Source organism: Canis lupus, chromosome 20, assembly GCF_011100685.1.
Source record: "Canis lupus familiaris isolate Mischka breed German Shepherd chromosome 20, alternate assembly UU_Cfam_GSD_1.0, whole genome shotgun sequence".
Taxonomy (NCBI): Eukaryota; Metazoa; Chordata; class Mammalia; order Carnivora; family Canidae; genus Canis; species Canis lupus.
Window position 1 is genome coordinate 17,923,446 of NC_049241.1, and position 22,325 is coordinate 17,945,770.

The 22,325-nt window shown below is 35.2% G+C and overlaps 1 protein-coding gene across 3 annotated transcripts in view; it reads left to right on the forward strand.

Annotated features, from left to right (window-relative positions):
• Positions 1-22,325, forward strand: part of CNTN3 (contactin 3) — a 329,505-nt gene that overhangs the window by 98,312 nt on the left and 208,868 nt on the right. For 2 of the 3 annotated variants that reach the window (XM_038565832.1, XM_038565835.1), the window contains exon 3: positions 12,332-12,458. The exons of the other annotated variant lie outside the window; for it this stretch is intronic. In XM_038565832.1, coding sequence (XP_038421760.1) covers positions 12,332-12,458 — 127 coding nt within the window. The remainder of the gene's footprint in view (positions 1-12,331; positions 12,459-22,325) is intronic. 3 annotated transcript variants of the gene reach the window in all.

A 22,325-nucleotide genomic window follows, 5' to 3' on the forward strand; every position in this document is an offset into this window, starting at 1 on the left:
GAAAATTTAGAATACTCAGTGCTATGGCCATTATTCCTATTATGGGAGAAGAGAGAAAATAAACATTTGGCTAACAACAATATAGAAGAATCTAATGCTTTTTTCCTGCCTCATGGGGTTTTTGAACATTCTTTGCTGCTTATTTTGTTGAGTTTCCCATTGATACTACTTTGGCAAATAATTATTTGAAGACACGAAGGAGAGTAAATACCTGTTGGAGAATTGTCTCTCAATGAGAACTGACGCAATAGGTATTATAAAGATGCATTTTCCCCTTCTTTTTTTGAAGTTACCACCCTCCATAGATTAATAAGGACCTTTGGTCTTAGACATAATACTTGCAATTATTTGCTCAAACCAGATACACTGAATGCAGGTGGCAGTGTTCACAAGTACCATGAAGATAAAGGCAATGTCTTGTAGATAGGACAGTCTAATGAATGAAGCTGTTTATTAGACTACCTTCTCATAAATCACCATTCCTCAGTCAGATGTAATTAAAAGTTTGATGCAAGTGCTAAGCAAAAATAGGTGATAATATCAAATCCCATTTATTGCACTGCTGCTGCATTAAAAATATTGCTTATCTTTGCATCAAAAACTCTTTAATATTGATATCATCCCTATAAGTCAGTGGCTCAGAGAACTTAAATGGCTTCTCTAAAAAGGTAGATGTTAATATTTAGGGGAAAAAAGCATATCTAACTCAATGCAAAGGCACTATTCCTCCTATTAGACATATTCCTTCCTAAAGCAGGTGTTGGCAAACTTTTTCATGCAGTATTTAGATAGTAAATATTTTGGGCTTTGTGTGCCATATGGTCTCCTGTCATAACTACTGTGCCATTAAAATGTGAAATCAGCCATAGACAATAGATAAACAAGTGAACATGGCTGTCTTCCAATAAAACTTTATTGATGGACACTGAGACTTGAATTTCATATAATTTTCATGTGTCATGAAATATTGTTCTTTTGATTCATGGGTCGTACAAAAACAGATGGCAGTCAAATTTGGCCTCTGGGTATATAGTTTATTGACCTCTGTCCTAAAGCATAATATATGTTTTTTTAAGATCATTTTTTATCAAGCACTTATGTTATTATTTGCAAGGTATTTTGAAATGTACTGTTAGGGAATCAAAAGGATATAGGTCCAGGAAAAAGTAGACAACCTGCACACAAATTACTAAAATACAGATGTTTTGGGAGAGTTATAATCCAATGCACTAAATTTAATTTCTGATAAAGTGAGATTAATTTTGGCTGGACTATCAAAAGATTCCATGTCTTGGATGATAGGAGGGAAATCAGTCATTCCAGGAAGAAGGGTGGTGTGAATGAATTCAAGATAATTTTGTTGGTAAACAAAGTTATTTTCCCATAACTGTGGATGAATTTCTTGCTAACAACCCAAGATGGCTTACTCCCCGAGGGGCTGCCTTCTGGGAAGACTGGGTTGCTCTGTCTGTATGGCATTGCTGAGTTTAGGATTGCCATGGGAAAAAGGAGGCATGATATTACTAGATCTTTGATATTTTTTCTTAAGGTTAAATTTGACTTCATACCTACTACTTTTGGATTTATAATGAGGCCATTTAAGTGAAGGGTTTTCTTGTTTTATTCCCCCTCCCCTGAACATTTTATGATCCAAGTCTAATAATGCTGCAGGATAGATTTGGCCCAGTAGCCACCGGTGTATAGCTCTACAAACCAAAATTCCCAAATATGTGTAATGAGCTGTGTCATATACATTTTATAAAATTAAAGAATCTCACATTTGAAAAGTCCTGAAAAGACAGTGTAGCTCAGGCCCTCTCCGAAAAGCAAATGTGTTTTCCTAAATAGAGCTCCAGTTCTGAGATGAAGATACAGAAATGTATAGCATACGGGTGACAGATTCAAATCCTAACATTATGTCCAACTTTAGAAGATTTAGACTAAAATAAAAATTGCATGTTGGTTATATGTTAACTAAATTCATGGTTCACATAAATAATTTATTATGGATTTGGGGATATTTTGCAAAGAAATCTATTTTATGGAACAGTAAAAGCTGTGTAAATGCTAAACTCTCTTAAGAGTAACTTTAAGCAACTTCCTTGGAAATCTGAGTAATAAAATAGCCCACCAAAAGCTCACTTTTTTTTTTTAATGGCTAAGGCAGCTGTTATATTCAAATGAGTCATTAAAATCCAGAAATGGGGCTTTGCTTCCACACTCGGAAGTTATACAAGAGATGACTGGTAGGGTGCTATTGCTTTTTTTTTTTTTTTTAAACTTTTTTTTTATTTATGATAGTCACAGAGAGAGAGGGGGGTGGGGCAGAGACATAGGCAGAGGGAGAAGCAGGCTCCATGCACCGGGAGCCCGACATGGGACTCGATCCCGGGTCTCGAGGATTGCGCCCTGGACCAAAGGCAGGCACCAAACCGCTGCGCCACCCAGGGATCCCCACTTTTAAGAGTGCTATTTATGTATAGTTTTAATGAAGTTATTCTGTGTAATACCATTATTCTCAGTATTCAGGAGGGAGTGAATGAATTATAGGTGACCAACATCCTGTAAGTTTTTCAAACAGAAATAGCCATCCAATGATGGTAGATACCTCTGAGAACACAATGGGGGTATTTTTTGAGAGTCATCAGTACAATCATTTAGTTAGCTTATATAAGTCCATATTTTTATATGATGAATTATGTTGCAGTGGGACATATGTATTCCAGTCAGAGAAAGGATATTTGCTTAGGGTTATCTTAAGAATGGGCAAATTTGGGCAGCCCAGGTGGCTCAGCGGTTTAGTGCCACCTTTGGCCCGGGGTGATCCTGGAGACCTGAGATTGAGTCCCACAACAGGTTCCCCACATGGAGCCTGCTTCTCCCTCTGCCTGTGTCTCTGCCTCTCTCTCTCTCTGTCATGAATAAATGAATGAAATCTTAAAAAAAAAAAAGAATGGCCAAATACATTCTTTTATTTAGATCAGCATTAACATTTTGTAAATTAAAATCATTTGCAAAGAAGCACAAACACACATATTTCTATTCTAACATTAATGTACTAAGTTTTCCAATATATGTAATATTGATAGACCTGATAAGAAGGTAGAAATGTGTGTTTATTATATTCACTATCTTCCAAATTTTAAAGATTGGGAATAGGGAAAATATGAGTGAAAAACAAGTAAAGCCAATAGAGTCTGATAGGGATACTGTGATGAGTAGAGTACACAAAAATTGTTCTAAGAATTCTGAATGGAGGAAGACTGCTAAGTAGTGATACTGAGTAAAAATCAATAAAATAATTGAGGGCAGATTTTCTTTAGGCTTCCTGCATGATGGTGGCTTCTTATATGTATCGCCAAATGCTTCAGAATGGTGGTGCCAAAAATGTGTATAGAACATTCAATTTAATTCATCCTCTGCAGCCCTGAGGATCATTATTTATATTCTGTTTCAATATTAAGGAAAGCAATAACATTAAAATGAGTGTTTAATATTCACTTTGAATTAGGTGACTCAGTAAATGCAAAGTGTCTAGTATAGGACCTGGTAAGCAGTGTCTATTTTACCTTCATAAGTTGATGTTTGAGACTGTGCATTTGTTTAATAAGTATATATAATGAGGGATTTTGATCCCTGTTATAAAAAAGCAAGAAACTGTGTTTTTCAAAATAAAACATGTTCTTATTTTCCAAGGTTAGCAGCAATGCATAATAGTATTTGCTCCCCTCTGCAAGATAACAAAAATGTAGCAGTTCAGGAGATTGGGGAAAGGCTCTTGTCATTTCTACATGTTAGGACCACAAGTACTCTTTCCATTTCAAAAGTAGACAGTGCCTTACTTCACTGCCAAAGTTGGTCTCATTTCTAAGTGGAGAAAATTAAAGAAATACCTTGCAATCATCACAAGTCCCTCCCAAAATAATAATCTAGGACATTGAGGGCAGGAGAGGCATGGTTCTAGACCAGGGATTATCAAATTGGGAATGGAAACTCATTGATGGGTGATGATATTAATATAGTAGGTATGTCTGGCATTTAAAAAATAAAGAATAGGTGAAGGACATTGGGTGGAATAGAATAGAAAAAATGCTATGATCCAGAATGCAATAAAGATTAAGATTATTTCAAGAGACTTTTTTTAATACCTTGTATGTGTGTGTACACACACATGCCATGTCTACAATAAATCATGAAAAATAAATTTTAGATGTGGGTAAATGAAAAGTTATGAGAGTAAAGTTGAGAAATTATTTAGTTATTCAAGTTTAGGCAGCTCTGGGACTCCCCCCTACCTTCACCCTATAGTCCCAGACAGTTTAGGCAACGGTCTTCCTCTGACCTGTTTCTGTGGATCTTTGTTACCTACCACATGGCCCAGTTTAATATCCTTAGTGGTCTAGAAAGAAAAAAAACAGGATCCTTGCTGGGATGAGGGAACTAGATGGTGTTTTATAGCTGCAGATATTTACAAACCCTGCCGGCTTCTGCTTACTGAGGTGTAGGCAGGAAACGATTATGCTTTTTTCCGGTTTATGAGATTAACACTGCAAAAATACTACAGAATGCAATCACTAGCTGGTGTTACCTAATAGCTTCTCCATTACAACTGATTTATTATAGAAATTTTTATTGTAATTTTTTTCATAGAAACAATAGCCTTGAACTGGAGTTCAATATGAAACATTCTTTGTAGAATACACAGAAGGAATCATACCTGGACCCCAGAAAGCCTTGATCCAGTGTCTTTGGTAAAGAATAGAAACCATAAACATAATAAACTCTATTAAAACCTTTGAGGGTAGGATGCCTAAGAAATGTTTTTAAAAGAGTTGATTAATGAAGTCTTCAATTCAATATGATTCGTGAGAACCTCGTGAATTTGCATATGTCAGAGATGTTCAGTGAGAGTTGGTATAATAGAAAGCGGAGATGTAAGTGGTTGTTTTTTTTTTTTACACAAATGAGCCATGGATTGTACACTCCTGCCTGTATTGTGCACATTGCATACTGCATCTAACAATAGCATTGTAACTTTTTTTTTGTCTTTTCACGTCGAGTTGTTATTAAACCATCTAGCAAGGAAGGTCTAGGGATTATGGAAGGATGTCGAGGAAGTTCAAAAGCACTAGAACTCACATTCATATAGAGACAAAATATGAATTTAAATAAAGCTGTAAATTATTATGAAAAGATTTTAATCTACAGAGGCTTCAACCCATCACCTAAGCCTTTTTCGCCCAAGTACGTTATTTCTGCAACATAACAGTCAATTGGTTAACTATTTCATTCATTTGTAAAGAATAGTTCAAAAATCAGAAATACAGCCATTGGCCTAAAAGTATCAAAATGTTGGGCACCTTCAAAATTCTCCCACGTTCTCTTCTTTTACTTAACTGTATAAACTAAATATTAATTCAATGAAATAGATTGTAACTTTCATCAAAATATGTAAGTAGTGGGGTACCTGGGTGGCTCAGTGGTTGAGCCTTTGGCTCAGGGTGTGATCCCAGGGTCCAGGAATCGAGTCCCACATCGGGCTCCCTGCTTCTCCCTCTGCCTGTGTCTCTGCCTCTCTGTGTCTCCCATGAATAAATAAAATTAAAAAAAATATATATGTCATTAGTTCACTAAATAAAAGTGCTAAAATCCAGATATCTTAACTTTCAACATGACCATAATGTGCATATATGCTTATGGGTGTGGGCATCTTTGTGTTGTTTTTTTTTAAAGAACATATTGCAATGAAAGAAAAATGCAACTTTTGCTAAAAATTTGTTGTGCTTTGAAAAGTTCTGCCATCCACAGAATTTTTTTTTTATTAAACATTTATTTCTAGCACCTGTAAAGCTTAACCTGTCCCTTTCAGTTTTTAATTGTCTAATTATTGCACACTGCTTCCCATGCAGCTTTTTAAAAATTTCTGTTTATGGACAAAACGTGAAATAGAGATTGAGCAAATCATGTAGTAAACCACTAATTTGGCAAATTAAATAATTTTTATTGCTTTCTATTGGTCTCTATTATGCTCTCATACTCCAGGTGTTTGCTATACTCCAGCACTTTTTCTTATAACCTAATTGCTTGATAACATTTCCAGATGTGGGAAATGGATAAATTAGTTATTCCTGGTAAGCATTTTCTGTTTCTTTTTCATCTTAAGTACGCTGTATTACTTTTTCTCTTTCTTTCTAGCACGTAGTTCTAGTACATTCAGCAGCACATGACAAAAATCCATTAGAGGTTTATTTTTCTAACATGATGTTTAGGCTTATGTGGTTCATGTTGGTTCAGGAACTCAAAGATGTGAGGACTCTGGGTTAGCTTTTCCGTGATACACACACACACACACACACACACACACACACACACACACCCCCTCATGGTGTCTAGATGGTCATGGGGGTTCCCAGTGTTACATCCTTCCTCACCTGACAATTTCCATATCAAAGAAGAAAGGAAGCAAGGTCAGCATTTCCTTCATCTTTTGTTTTGTTTTGATTTTCCTCAAAATCAGGGTAGAGACTCTTTCCTAAAAGTTTTTAGCAGATTGTCCCATACCTCTTGTTACAGATTGAATTATGTCCCCCTCAGAAATTGTGTGTTGAAGTCTTAATCCCCAGGTCTTCAGAACATGACTTTATTGGATATAGGGTCATTGCAGATGGGAGTAGTTAAGATGAGGTCATTAGGGTGGGCCCTAATCTGTTGTGATTGGTATCCATATAAAAAGGGAAAATTTGGACACAGAGACACACATAGAGGGAAGATGACTTGAAGGGACACAGGGAGAAGACAGCCACCTATAAGCTAAGTTAACAGGGTTGGAGCAGATTCTTCCCTTATAATAGCCCTCAGAAAAAACAGTCCTTCCCACATCTTGATTTGAGACTTCTAGCCTGCAGAACTGTGAGACAGTAATTTTCTGTTGTTTAAACAATCCAGTTTGTGGTGCTCTGTCATGGCAGACCTCACAAACTAATACATACCCCTCTTGGGCTGTTACTAGTCTCAGAACCCAATCTTTTTTGTCTTCCCTTCTTCCCAGCAAGAACTACAAAGAGTTCTGGGAATGTAGCTTATCTGGTGCTTTCTGTATCTTTGATAAAAGGCAGATTCTGAAAGCAAAGAAAAAGAATGTTTGAGTCGACAATCATCATATCTGTTACAGTTAGTTTCTTAAAAACTGCACGTGTTTGGCATTCAAATATTTGTATAAGAAATGAATTAAGGTACGCCTGGGTGGCTCAGCGGTTGAGCATCTGCCTTTGGCTCAGGGCGTGATCCTGGAGTCCTGGGATCGAGTCCCACATCAGGCTCCCTGCATGGTGTCTGCTTCTCCCTCTGCCTATGTCTCTGCCTCTCTCTCTCTCATGAATAAGTAAATAAAATATTTTAAAAAATGAATTAAGATTGAATTCTTTATCCTCTGGGCTTTGGGAGAATATAAATGGAATTTTATTTTTGTCATTTCTTGTTTGTTTGGCATTTTCTAGCTCCACGCCACCAATGCCAAAGATAAAAAAAAAAAAAAAAAAGTTGATGCCTCACTGCTATAAAATGTTTCCATCTTTAATTTTTTTTTCTATAGAATAGTAGGGCCTAGAGTACAGATCTCATTTCACTGGTGATGTATTACTTTTATTTTCTCTGACCTAGGGTAGAGCTCATTATGTCTGGTTTGAATACCTCGTAAGTAGATTGACTATTCCTTTCTAGCTCCACCTTCTCTTAAATTCTGCTTTAAATAGCAGAGCCCACCCTAGCTCCCTTTTTGGATTTACCCTCTTCATTTCAAAATATCCTTTAGTTTTGCATTATGTAGATATGATGTAAATAAGTGAGAGAAAATAGGATACGCTTTCCTTTTTCCATAGGAATTTCAGAGATACCATCATGGTCTTTTAGGAATTTTATTTCTTATAGTAAAAGTGATCCAACTGCCTGGAATGCTTTGTCTATTTCTCTTTGTCAGCCTTCATAAAAACTGTATAGAGTGTGACTATTAGAATTGATTGACCACAGATTGATCTTTTAGGTGACATTACCTTAGGAGCTCATAAAGCTTGTACTTACATTCAAAGGTAGTTATTCTGAGTAGCCCGTGGGCGTTTGGGGGAAAAAAATAACACCTCAGGATTGGACTTTTGGACTTATTAATCCTGTTCGGAAATGTTATATGCCCTTTATTTTAGGCTGTAAACTTAAAATGGAGCTTTGGAGTCAGGCTAGCATATCAAAAAAATGCCCCTGTCACAAAAAGTAAAGTTTAGCATCAATCTAAATGTTACATTGAATCCATTTCGTTAGGCAGGAGGCCTCCTTCTGTTCTCAGCCAAGCTTCTTTTTTTGCTGGTTATGAATATCCGTGTGAATCGTCAAGGTTCTGTCCTTTTGAAGATCAAAATTCATTTTGAAGAAAATGCTGGATAATTTCTTTTCGATTAGCAAGGACTTCAGAGTCTCTTTCTTTTAAATTTATGTCGCCAGCAAGAGACTACAACATTATACTCCAGCATCTCTTACTTCATTCTGGTGAAGCAAGACTGAGTGGTCTTTGTCCCTTTTCAGAGTATGAAGCATGAACTGAACTGTCATGTTTGATTATTAATTTGTACTTACATTTTGGGAGGCTTTTGAATGGCTGCCGAAGGTCTAAAAGGCCTTTAGGAACTTTAATTTCAGAAAGGGTGGGTATGTACCTCGCAGGCTGGAAAGGTCCAGGGTTATCAGGAAATACTAAAACTTAAAAGGCAAGCTAATGGTTAATTTTTGCCTTTAACCATATTTAGAACTGTCTGGCTTATTGGAAAGGGAAGCACAACAAGAATAGGATTATTAGGGTCTGATCCCAGGTCTCTCACCCAAAAAAACCTGTTACCGAGGTTGGTTGATTTAATTGGTCTGTGCCTCATTTCTTTCTGTTGGGGAGGCCTAATAACTGTAAGTTGAGAACATAAGCTCTGAAATTAAAATCTTAGCTTTATCAATCACTAGTTGTAAAAAAAAAAAAGTATATGCCTTAAACTGAGTTATTGTGAGAATTCCTTCATTCATCTTTTTCATTCAATAAATGTGGAATATCTTCCATGTTCTAGGAGTTGAGGATACAACAGTGAACTAGATAAAAATAACAAGTGCATATGTGAACATGTATAATGTTTATAAATAGTGAAATTCAGTGAGATGTGCTTTGGTACCTCTGTGAAAGGTGGAAGTGAGGGGTGGGTGGAAGGACATTTAAGCCGAGAAGATGACATTTATGCCAATTTCTGAATGACAAAAGGAAATCAGAGCAGAGAATAACAAGGGTGGTGGGGGCTGAGCCCAAATGTGACAACGGTCAGCATGAACTCAGAGGAATAGATGAAGATGGTGGTGGAGGATGGTAGTGTTACAGGGTGGTACCACAGCTGGACCTCATAGAGTAGGGGATGGGCTCAAATATACCCTGAGAATAAGGGAGGCAAGGCTTGTAATTTCCTTAGTACAGTGCCTGGCACATAAATGTAAGTAAATTAGCTATTGTTGCCATTCTCTAAAAAGGATCTCAGAATAAAAAGGCTTCTAGTTATTTAGCACCCTCATTTAAAATTAATAATAGTCTCTAGAGAATAATTAGAGTATCTCTTGGGATTTGACTTGTGTTAGAAGATGATGGAATGGACATTTTGATTTTCATTGTGGTCACTTATAGGGAATTTTTAAAAAACACCTCTTTGTGTCTTTTTCATTGAAATAACCCCCCTTCTTATCTTGACTTAATTTTCCTTTTGTCAGCTTCTCTTCCCAACCTTCCTGGAATTTTCAAATCTACACCATTATGTTACTATAGTATTGTTTTCAGGCTTTACACATATCAGAGTTTGTTGGAATGATGATGCTATACCAACTTATACATGAACAAAATATATTAGCTACTCAAAGTAAATTAAGAGCTATTAGACCAGAAAAAAATGCTATGAAAAATTCACCGTATTTGTAAATATTTACAAACAGGTATTAGAATTATTTTCAACTTTCTGAGACAGTAAATTTGACTATTAAAGCCAGCTGTCTTGCTTGTATATATTTTTGTGCAGTAAACTTACTTAGGGGTAAAAATCAGGAAAATGACCACATCGAATCTTTTGGTAGGGGTGTTAATAGCTATTTCAAAATCCATTTCTTCAAAATCCTTTTCTTCATAGAAAAGGAGAACTTTTTCCTTGTGTTATTTTCCTCTCAGAGGTAAATAAAAACCAGGGACTAAAGAGGATAGCAAGCCGTTTTCTTAAGGTGTGGTTGGTTTTAGTAAGGGTTAATTTAGTGGTGATGCTGCAGTGGAAAGGGTGTCTAGATTTAGCTAGACTTTGAGGTATAAGTGTACAGTCCCTACACCACCCTCATTTCTAACACCAACTTCAAGTTCTGGCTCTGATAATTTGCTAGAAGGACCAACAGGAGCCACTGAAAGCTATTATAATTGTGATTACAGGTGATTATAGTTTATTATAGGGAAAGGATACATGCTCAAATCAGCCAAAGGAAGAAACCCATAGCATAACATCTGGAAGGGTCCTAATACTAAGCTTTTGTTGTTCTCAGAATGAGTAAACCTCCTGGTATTGATGTGTGTTAATAAGCAAGGACTACTGCTAACAAGGGAAACTCACCAAGCCCCAGTGTTCAGAGTTTTTACTGGGGCATCTTTACCTAAATGGCACCATGGGTAGTTGAGCTCAGTTGCCTAAGTCAGCTCCTACCTCATGACTCAAATATCCATCATCAATCACGTGTTGGGCTTTCTGGTATGGTCAATCCCCATCCGCCACTGTCAGATGTGGCTGGTCCTACCCTCAGATCCAGTGTGGCTAGGCCCTACCCTAAACAAAGGCATTCTGATCATGTATGACATTGGTTACCTACCAGAAGCTGAGAGCCAAGACCAGATGAAGGGCAAGACTACATTCTGATATAAAACAGGAGGGTATTCCTGCCTGGAATCTGGACTCAGATGTTCCAGAGGGTGTGCATTCTGAAATGCTGTGTGAACTTGCCCCTGTCACCTAACTACTTTTAGGCCTAGTGCTTCTCTCCTGTTCACTGGGAATAATGATCTCTGCGAAGATTAATCAGATACTGTCATGTAGGATTCATGCACTGGCATCAGCTGCTGCTGTTTTCATCATGTCAGTGATTATTTTCAGTATCATGTTATTTTATTATTCTTGTTATTATGGTAAATACTTCTTATGAATGAGTGTTATTACCATTTGAAGTAGCCAAAATACAAGTTTTTAGCTTCTGGACTTTTGAGTGGGGAGCTTTTCCAACCTGTTTTCTTTGTCCGACTACTTGTAAGCTCTCCTTGTCTCTTAGTCTGTTTATTCATTCTTTGCTTCAGCAGAAATTCCTCCCATTTTACTGAGCATTCCAAGATAGGAGAGTAAAGAAGTCTCTCTCTTTCTCTCTCTCTCTCTCTCTCTCTCTCTCTCTCTCTCTCTCATTTTTTCCTGTGAATTTGTTTGTTTTCAGAAATGCTTTGGCAATGATTGTACAACTAAAGTAGCATAAGCATTTGTTGATGGCATTATCCCATTCCTTTTTAAATTCTGAGTACAAAGACAGATTTTTGTTTTTGTGTATATGTGGAAATTCTCAGAAAATACTCAATTTTTCTTCACAAAGTAAAAAACCTTTTATTTATTTTTTGAAAGATTTTATTTATTTATTCATGAGAGACAGAGAGAGGCAGAGACATCCAAGTAAAAAACCTTTTAAAAGATACTTGCTCAGAGTTGCATCCTTCTCTCTTCACTTGGCTGGTAATAAAGTAGAAATACCACCAAATGTTGAGTGTTTTGAGGTCAAAACAGAAAAATAATATTGTCAACCTTCAGATTTGCATGCATGGCAGATTTTGTAAGAAAGTCATGGTCAGGTATTCAACTCGTTTTGAATACAACTTTACTTTTGTAATGAGACAGAAAGACCTCCTACAAGAGGATGTTCACCAGTGAAAAGTTAGGTAGACTTTGTATTATAAAAAGTAATTAGTACAACCTTACTTATACTTTTAAGGAATTTTACTAATATGGCAAGGTTTTTTAATATAATTTTTCATTGTTTCATACATGTTTCTAGGCTGTCAACAGTTTAACTGATGCTCATTAGCAAAGCAATGCCTGCAGAGCATGTTTTATGGACAAGGGAAACAATACCTGCTGTTTCTTCTTTTTCTTTAAAGAGCAGATACTGGTTGCTTATTTTTCTTCGATTCTAGGATGCGGCTTTTACAGTGCCTTTTACTTATTGTGATTATTTGTTTGGATGTCTTCCACCCATGCAGGTGAGCTTCTCTTACAAGGTCCAGTGTTTATCAGAGAGCCCAGCAACAGCATTTTCCCTGTGGGTTCAGAGGATAAAAAAATAACTTTAAATTGTGAAGCAAGAGGCAACCCTTCACCTCATTACAGGTATAGTGGCAAGTTTCAAATCCAAATTAAGAAATAATCATGTAGCAATTGTGCCCTTTTTTGTTTCAATATAGTCATGGCATCACTAAGAAATAATACATGAAACTGTAGTTGTATGCTATGTTCAACAGATATCACATGTAAACATTTGGATGCATACTGTATATATTTGATTATTCACTTTACAAGAAGATTTTTTGATTTAAAAAAGACATAGTAGAATCTCTTAAATAAACAATGTCTATTCACTGATTTATAGTGCAACTTAATGTAAAATTTGTGTTTATAAAATGTAGTCATTGGGAACATACCAGTTGTGGGGATGAAATCAAATGTTCCAAAGGTATTTAGAAAACATAGTTTTAAAAAAAGACACTTTTCAGCATTCATACTTCTTTCTTTACCATTTTACTATGTGTTTGAAGTAAATTAAATATAGAAGAATAAAATACATTCTCACTAAAGTCATTTTAAGTATTCTTGGAGAGAAATTATATTTAATTTAGTAGTTTTTTTCATGTAAAAGTATGCATTTTTCAGATTACATGAATAATACTTGTTAACCGAAAACTTTCAAACATCACAGAAAGGTATAAGGAAAGAAAAAAATGTGAATTCCCATCACCTTAAGATAAAAATATTAACATTTGGGGGACAAGGGTAGATTATTTGGACAGGATGGGTATTTACTTTTTGAAAGAACACAAGATTAACAATTTTTACTGTTAGATGTGCTTAGGTGACCCAATTTAATGAAGAAATGAATTATTGATAAATAGCATATGCTGCTTTCATGTAAGTGGCTACAAAAAAGTGCTTGAGGCACCTTGAAAACAACATGCTCTTTTGAATACTTGTGAGCATTTGTCTCAAAAACTCTGTTTACAGTATTAGTTTCTTGGCAAAACCTTTTCTATAACCTGCAGAACAAGCATATTTCAGACTATATTAATAAAATTATAAGTGTTTAGAGTAGTAATGTAGATCTTATTGAACTTCTATTGTTTTCTTAATTATTACATGTAAGTAATAGAAGGCAACATTCATTGTTAAATTGGGTCAGCATTGGGTAGACCTTCGTATTTTTGCATTTGAAAGTAATCGAGGTCAGTCTCTTTCAACAATATTCAAGACATGTTTATTGAGCACCTGTTAAAAAAAATAAACAACGATTCCAGGTTACTAGTCAGAACTGACAGAGGTGATAAAAAGTTCTCTCTGCCTCTTCCAAACCCTGTAGAAATAAGAAAAGTATAACATAAGATTTTAAAAAATTGTATTTTATGAGATAGTACAATTAATCAGACACAAGCACAGGTAACATCTGAAAATAATTTCCTCTTTGGGGGAATGATAAACAGATCAATAGTAATAATAAGATGTTATCATCAAAACTTTTCGCCCAGCATTTTCATAGGGCATTCTAACATTTTCTAAATGCACTCATTTGTTTCTTTCTGAAACAGATTATCGTTTTAGATAGGACTATAATATGACAAAGTGTCCATATGAATGACTTACCTGTGGATTGTTTCTGTTTTCAGTAAAGTTGTATTCCCAGCATTTATCTTATGAATAAATTGATGATAAATGTATTCAGCTGAAAAATTGTCAAGATGCAAGATTTAGTCAGACAGGAGTGTATTTCTAAATGAATAGTATAATTATGTTTGTAAAATTTTATCAAATAGCAAGAAGTCTTGAGCTCAGAAATCCAGAAGTACTCTTTTGTTGCAATCATTTATTTATATATTGAGTATTTATTATAATGCCAGGGAGTGTGTTTTTAAACATACTGACAACATGTATAAAATGTTGATGAAGAGGTCTTGTCGTTTACATAGTGCTTCTTGTATTTTATGATGTGGCCTGAGATATTGTATGTTGCCATTTAAAGAAAATCTGTACCTGAAACTAGGAGATACATGACTTAAATTGATTAATCAGTTTTATGTCTGATAAATGAAGAAATTTAACATGCTAAGTATTGTTTTAAAGTATTTGGTTTGTAGCTAAATAGCCCAGATACTTTTATTATAGCTCTAAAGATTTTCTAAAGTAAAGACTTGTAACCAATACAAAATTCCACTTAAACTAAGGGTTTTTAGTCACTGAAAGTCAAGACCTTGAAAAAGCACAAGGGAACCTCTTTACATTGTGAAAATATTAGGCTTTTATATAACAACTCAGTTATTCATGTTCTCCATGTAAGAGGTTATGCTGATAGAGTAAATAGGAGTATAGAACAATGTAGGTTGTAATCATGAACTTGTCTATTTAGACAGTGCCTTCAGTTATGGCCTGTTTTTTTTTCTCCTAGTCAGTCATGTAATGATCTACAGTAGTCTTTAAATATTTTAGAAGAAAATATGCTTGTTTATTTTTATTTTTTACTAGCCTTTAAAAACTATAGATTAATGGTATGAGTATGGAGTAACATTGAAGACATAAAAATGGGGATTTTCTTTTTTACATGAAATCAGAGAAAGGATATTTTTTATAAGTATTTATAAATAGAAGCTGTTAGATAGATAAATAGATACCATAGAAGAAAATCAGTGGTTCATGTGAAATTACAATTTGAAGACAATCCAAACATGTTTCCCAAGATTAAGAATAAAGTTTAAGAGTCTTATAAAAGAATATCCTCCATAAGCCCACAGCCTGTCTTGTAGACTGAGACAGATTTATCTGATGAGAGATCTTTTCTTGAGTCTCCCATTGGGTAAAAAGAACTCTTAATTGGTCATATTAGAAATCCAAAAGTTCAGAAATTCTCAAGAGAAATTACTTGTGTTAGGGTTTAATTGAGAATTTTATTCTTTCTTTTGCATCTCCCCACCGAAGCCCCAAAGCCTATATTTAAAGGTTAATTAGTATTCATTCTCATTGTAATTGCCGATGATGCTGAAAGAGATTGCCCTGAGGGAATATTAATAACTTTTTTAAATGGGAGGGGTTTCTCTGACTTTTCCTGGGGTTATAAAAGCTCACCATTTGCTCAGATGAAAGACCCCAAATAGGAAGAACCCTGGTCACTTCCACTGATACCATTCACCCTTTAAAGGAACTACATATTTGAACTAGGGTGGGATAAAATATGCAAATACCTGTAGGGACCAGGGAAGTAGCAAAGCTAAAAGAGGTGGGCGTGCCTTGGGAACATATAGAAACTTTGAATAATGACTGGAAACTGTCGAACACAGCCACAAGGCTATTGAGTAGTCATGACCACTTCTCAACACTGGCCAATGGTTACCATTCAGGAATCTTAGTCCAATGTAATAAAAGGCTTTCAAGAGATGTTTTAAAATTCAGATATTTTCTCTTTGGAATCTCTCTACTTCTATTATTGACTTGGCCTTTTTAAAAATTATTGTAATGTAGGCCAAAGAAAATAAGTCTTAAAGTGGAATGTGGCCCATGTGGGCTTTATGTTTTCAATATTTAGTCGAGCTTGAGATTTAAGAGCTGTGTTGTTCAATATGGTAGCCAGTAGCCAGAAGTTGGCCCTATAGATTTAAATCAGTTAAATTAAAAATAGATTTCCTCAGTCAAGGCAGCCTTATTTCAAGTGCTGAGTAGGCACATATAGCTACTGTAAACTGATGACCATTTTTATGCTTCTAGAAAGTTCTTTTGGATGGCACTGCTGTAGACTGATCCTTGAATCCATAGCTTTTCTGTTTTTTTCTCCTTAAAAGGAAATAACCACAACATTATTTTCTTGCAGTTCTATATAATAAGTAAACTATGTTAATAAAGTACACTGTGAAAAATATCAGATATACAAGTTATAAAGACTAAATATCATTGCAAAATATCATCTCCCCTGGCCACAGGTTCTTCCTTTAAAGTATGGCTCCCTATAATGGAATTTACCAGAAGTCTACTACATGTATTCAGAGGGCACCTTTCCTATTAGTGTCATAAAAAGTTTTGAATGGTGTCAGAAAAAAACATGAAATAAAAAAATAGCTAATAGTGTAAGCAATCAAAACCCGAGAAAAATGTAGAAGTTGGATTTTAGATATTACAGATGGAAGTGTAAAAATTAATTCACATCGTTTGTTGTTCTTCTTCGTATTTTTGAAGTGGGGTGAGGAGGAAGGATAACACATGAAGGTCAAAACCAAGTTAAATCAGTTGGGTCACATTTGTATTCTTAACTAATCACTGAGGCCAAGACGTGCATTGTTCTGAGTGGCCAGGCCTGGTCACCTGAGGAGTGGCCTCTTGGATGGGAGTGAGCGGGAACTGCTACCAGAAAGAGCAAACATGGATGCAGAGAAGGCAGGAATAGCAAACCTCTTCTGTAATTCTCGTAGGGATAATTTTAAGGCAGTCACTGATCAATTTGAACCACACTATAATTGTGCAAACTGAAAGTTGCTTTTAATCCCAGTGGGTTTTTTTTCTTAAATGTATATGTTTAAAATTTATCAGTGAGTGAGAAATGGGAATCTGTGTCATAAAACACATTTTAAAAACTTAATTTTTAAAAACACAGCATTGCAATTTAACTCATTTATATCTTTGGCAATTATTGCTGAAGCCTAACTAGTTATTTTTGGATAAAGTATTGAATATGCAAATTCGAACATTCATTCTTTCAAGGGCTGCAATTATTCTCATCACTTCAGTAAACATATTAACAAACATTGCATTTGAACACAAATGCATTTGCTTATTAACTTGAAAGCCGCATCTAAAACCGCAAATTGCTTCTGTGATTAAATTCCTAATTTTCCTGTCAAACCCCAAATAAAGTATTGCCTGTTGATTTAACAAGTGTTTAGCGTGGGCTTATTTCCCAAACCTAGCCCCGCTCCCTAAATATTTCAGTAAATTATTTTGTTCTTCTCGCTTTGTTTTATGTTGAAGTCTAATATGTCACACTCGTTTTTCACTAGTATATTGTTTATATTTCCATTTTCGTGACCAGATTTGGTGTGATAGCGTAGATATGCTGAAGGATTACCTTTGTATAATCAGCTGTGAGGTAAATTATATCCAGGGATTATTTCAAAACTACCTGAAGTCACTCAGTTTTGTTTCAGTTTCACAGGGTAACAGTCTCTAACCTTGTTATCACATTCTAGAGAAAGACCCTGTTTGGGGCTCGGTGCCTTAAATTATACTGACAAGGTAGAGCTGTGCTTATATTCATGATTGTTGTTCCACGCTAGTGAGATTTTCTCTAAGCGTTGCCATCTCCTGTAATAACTACTAAGGTAAATAAATAATAAGTAATAAAGTAAATGAAATAAATATGCATTAATTCTTCATCTTTGAGTTGTTTATTGCTAATATGGATAATCTCAGTGAGGAGGTTAGATATGGTTAGGTTACTCCACTCAGAAAACTTCTATAAGCACCTACCGTGAACCACCTATTATGACTGGTGGTGGGAATTCAGCAGTGATTGAAACAGTCATCATTCATCAGAGGTCATGCTTTCAAAAGCACTTTTCAACTCTGAAAATTTAGGCTTTTCATACTTTTTTTTAAGATGTTTTATTTATTTATTCATGAGAGACACAGGCAAAGACATAGGCAGAGAGAGAAGCAAGCTTTTCATACTGATTTAACTTATTGTATAAATTCATGTTTGCTTACACATGCAGACTCATATACACACTCTTAAACATAGTTTGTTTTTTGTATTAGAAGGCAATTCGGTCACTGATGTTTTAGTCTATTTCCCAGAAGTAACAAGTATAGTTTTCATCATGAAAACATAGTAACTGCCAGTTGAAATAGTTTCTATGTCAGGTACCTTATGCTGTTCTACTCAAAATTCAAAATCTATTGGCTCAAGGGCATATATATTTTAAAGAAATTGTATTAAAAAAATGTTTAGGGAGAAATTTGCCATAGACTTCCACCATTCCATTGAACAGGCTTGGCCAAATCTCCTTACTCCACCTGCCCAGCCTCTCTCCAGTGAGGAGGTACAGCACCCTGTTGTGTAGAGGATACAGGTGAGATTTTAGGAGAAGTGGATTGATCAAATTCATGTTGTCTCAGGAATTCCAGCAGAGCATGAAGCCCAGGACTTCTCATTCCATCTCCCAACTTGTACTTATCGGCCCGGAAGCAAATTAACATATAACCTCCCCATGAAGAAATAGAAGGGGATGAGAGCTCATTGCTTGAGAATCAGTAGATTTGTGAAATATGAATATTAAACCATTTCTCACTTGTGGTTTCTAAAAGCAAATCCTAATTTGTGTAGAATGAGCATTTGAACACTGAAGGCTGGCAGTGAACTTATAAGATCATTCAAGAGTGTTACAACATGATGATTATACAGAGGTGCTTAATCTTATGACATTTACCACTGAGCTAAAGCTACAAGGTTAGTCTGTTTCTAGAGCACAATGTAAATGTTATAGTATTGAAATGCTGGTGTATGCAGCCCCAGAGCCATGGGGCTGTCTTCTTTTGTTCCAGATCACTGCATTAAGCCTTTTGGAATGAAATTTGGGTATGCAAATGTTACTTTTATGAATTTTTAAACAATTTTGTCATTTCAAGAAGATTTCATTCCGAAACTTTATAGAGTTTCTCATGAACTTCACATTTTATTCCTAAAAGTGGACATCTGCACCTTTTATAAGAAATTGTGAATGTGCAAAAACTAAAGATAGTATCTACCTCTAAAAGCTTCCCAAATTCATGACCTAAATATGCCATTCACCTGTCACACTTTATTACTACGTGTTCATGAACTCTGAACAGTTGATTACAATTCACTGCAAAGAAAATTAATCTAATTTGTAGATTTATTGGACACATATTTGTAAAAGGAGTATGTGTGTATGCCTTCAGTTTTTCCGCATGTTTCTTGTACAAAGAAAATCTGAGAAATATCTGGAAATCAGGCCCAAATATGAATACTTTGCATTGGGAACTTAAGTACACTATTTTCTCAGGATATGATAATTTTTGGAATTTCAGGCCCAAAGGTTCCTCACACATTCCAGAGTTTAAATAAATACAGCCATTTTAAATCCACATACTTTCAAAAAGGGAAAAAACAATTAATGTTTAATAAGATATTGAGAAATTTTATACCACCTGGGGATTAGGTCCATTTAATGATGAATAGTGTTAATAAGGAGAGAAATCTATCACTTTGTTAAAATTAGCATTCTTTCAGGTATGTCGTGTATATCTTAGCTCTGAAGAGTTAGCTAAAGCAAGGGTGCTCTTTTGCGATAGTAGAAACATATTTTAAAAGAGAGTAGATTTTGCCTTTTCACATAATGAAATAATCTAGGGAGTCAGTCTATGATGAAGATTGAGCTAAAGGAAGTAAGAAACAGTTATGCATAAAAGATGTTTCCCATTTTAGTTGTTTAGTCAAAGCTTTGGGATGATATCTTTTAGATCTTAGACACAACTGAAATAAAGTATTTTCCCACATACTTTTTGATCTGTTAAATCTTCCCAGCTATTAAATAGGCTAGAAGAAGTGCCTCTCCATATTTTTATTTATCTTTACAATTTTCCACATAGCCACTGTACCTTTATTATTCATCAGCTAAACACAAAAGCAGAATTTTCGAATGAAGCCATCAGACATACTTAGTTAGGTCATAAGCAGTCTAACTCTAGAACTAAAATCCCTTTTCTCCCATACAAACTGTATTTTGTAGGTGACAAAAACACAAGTACCCTTTGCCATGAGAGTCTTCAGTTCAAAAATATGTGAAATTATCTATGTCTTTTCTGGTTTGAGTTTAGAGAAGATTTTCCCACTGCAAGCATTAAATTAAAAGTTGTCAGAAACTGACAAATATTTACAGCTTAAACATTCAATGCACCCACTTGTGATTTACTGTTGTTTTATTCTGTGAAAGTCAAGCCCAGCATGTTTAGGACTATGTTTTCCATATATGGTTTGTGTACATATTTGTATCTGCCTGAGAATTCATTGAAATGTGGAACTAAACTTATACATTTGTTCATTTCCTATGGCTACTATCATGAAAACTTTATTATATATTATTCAGATATAGAAAATGATATATAATCTACTGCAATGATAAACATCCATATAACCACTACTCACAAAATAAAACCAAAAGCCTAAATTTCCTAGTATTTGCTCCCTGAACGTACTTCACTTTCTCTCCATGAGAGCTTTAAAATACCTTAAAGTGGAGGTTTATCATTTTCATGCTTTAAAATATGTTTCATGCATTATTAATATTATTTTATATGTTTTGAAACTTTATATAAATGGGGGACGCCTGAGTGGCTCAGTGGTTGGGTGTCTGCCTTCAGCTCAGGTTGTGACCCTGGGATCCGGGATCAAGTCCCTAATCAGGTTCCCTGGAAGGAGCTTGCTTCTGCTCTGCCTATGTCTCTGCCTCTCTCTCTCTCTCTCTCTCTCTCTCTCTCTCAGTCTATGTCTCTCATGAGTAAATAAATCTTTAAAAACAAATGTATATAAATGGTATCAAATTGCACTTTATAAAATGTTTCACAATTGTTTATGAGACTTAAACATACTAAATTCAAACATTTCACAACTATATATTTCATTTGACATTGCATACTTTCATTTGTGATAATGTTAACATTTCATGTCTTTATTTACTTTTAGAGCATGTCATATGTTCAGGTTAAATATTTTATATATAAATACAACAACTTTTAGATGGCACATGACATGATGAAAGAATTCTGAGCTAGACTTCAAGTGAGTACTACTACTAATCCAGTACTGAATAATTTGGGGACAGTTGACATCTCATTCAGCTTTTTTATTGAAATCATCATCTATAAAATGACTACTAGATTACTCACATTCTTAAAATTACAAAGAGTAATTGAGATGATTGTTATAATACACAAAAATTTATAGAACTGATAGCAGTTTCTTTTTGTAATAAAAAGTAAGTCTTCTAGGAGGTAGATGGGCTCTAATTTATACAATGTATGTGTTCTTGAAATTATGGGGTATTTCTGAGTTTTTAAAGGCGAAGTCTACTTTGATGTGTCAAGTATACGTACTGTTTAAAAACTGTTTTTTTCTGGGGACACCTTGGTGGCTCAGTTGATTAAACGTCCAACTTCAGCTTAGGTCATGGTCTCAGGGTTCTGAGATCGAGTTCCTCATAGGCTCCACACTCAGCAGGGAGTCCACTTAAGATTCTCTCTCTTCCTCTCCTCTTGCCCCTCTGCCTGTTCTTTCTCTCTCCTTCTCTCTCTCTCAAATAAATAAATCTTTTTTAAAAACCCTGGTTTTTCTGTTTAAAAACTCTTGTTTAAAAATTACTCCCCCCACCCTTTTTATTCTTTTGGCTTCCCATTGATAAATATGGCTCTGGGGGTTAGTGCCTTTACTGTTTGAGACCCCCTAGGTAGTATATAGGGTCTTTTACCACAGTGTACCATTTAGTAAATAGCATTGTGATGGCTGAGAAGAGTGGAGAGTGCCTGAGGGATAGGTATTTACCCAGATAAATTGAAATGGATAGTTGAGCACTTATCCAATTAATTTATTAAATGTGCTCAGTCAGTCTGAATAAATCAAAGAAGTGTGCTCTTTTCCCCCTTCATTGGCAGCATGAGATTGGCCTGAAGTACATGAGGTAATTACCTCCACTTTCTGCTTCATCTTTGCCTATATGGACTTAGCTTAATTTGTTCATGAACAAATTATTCTCACCTCTTTTGAAAAGTGTGAAAAATATTTAACTTTTAGATGTGATTCTGTTGTGCTTTTTACTATGCTTTAAGCTTTGGTTTCTGTTAAGTAGGCCATGTTTGAGCTTCAGATATGGCACAATGGAATAATATATTTACCTCTCATTTGTAAGAGAGGTGATGATTAAAGTGGATTTTATAATG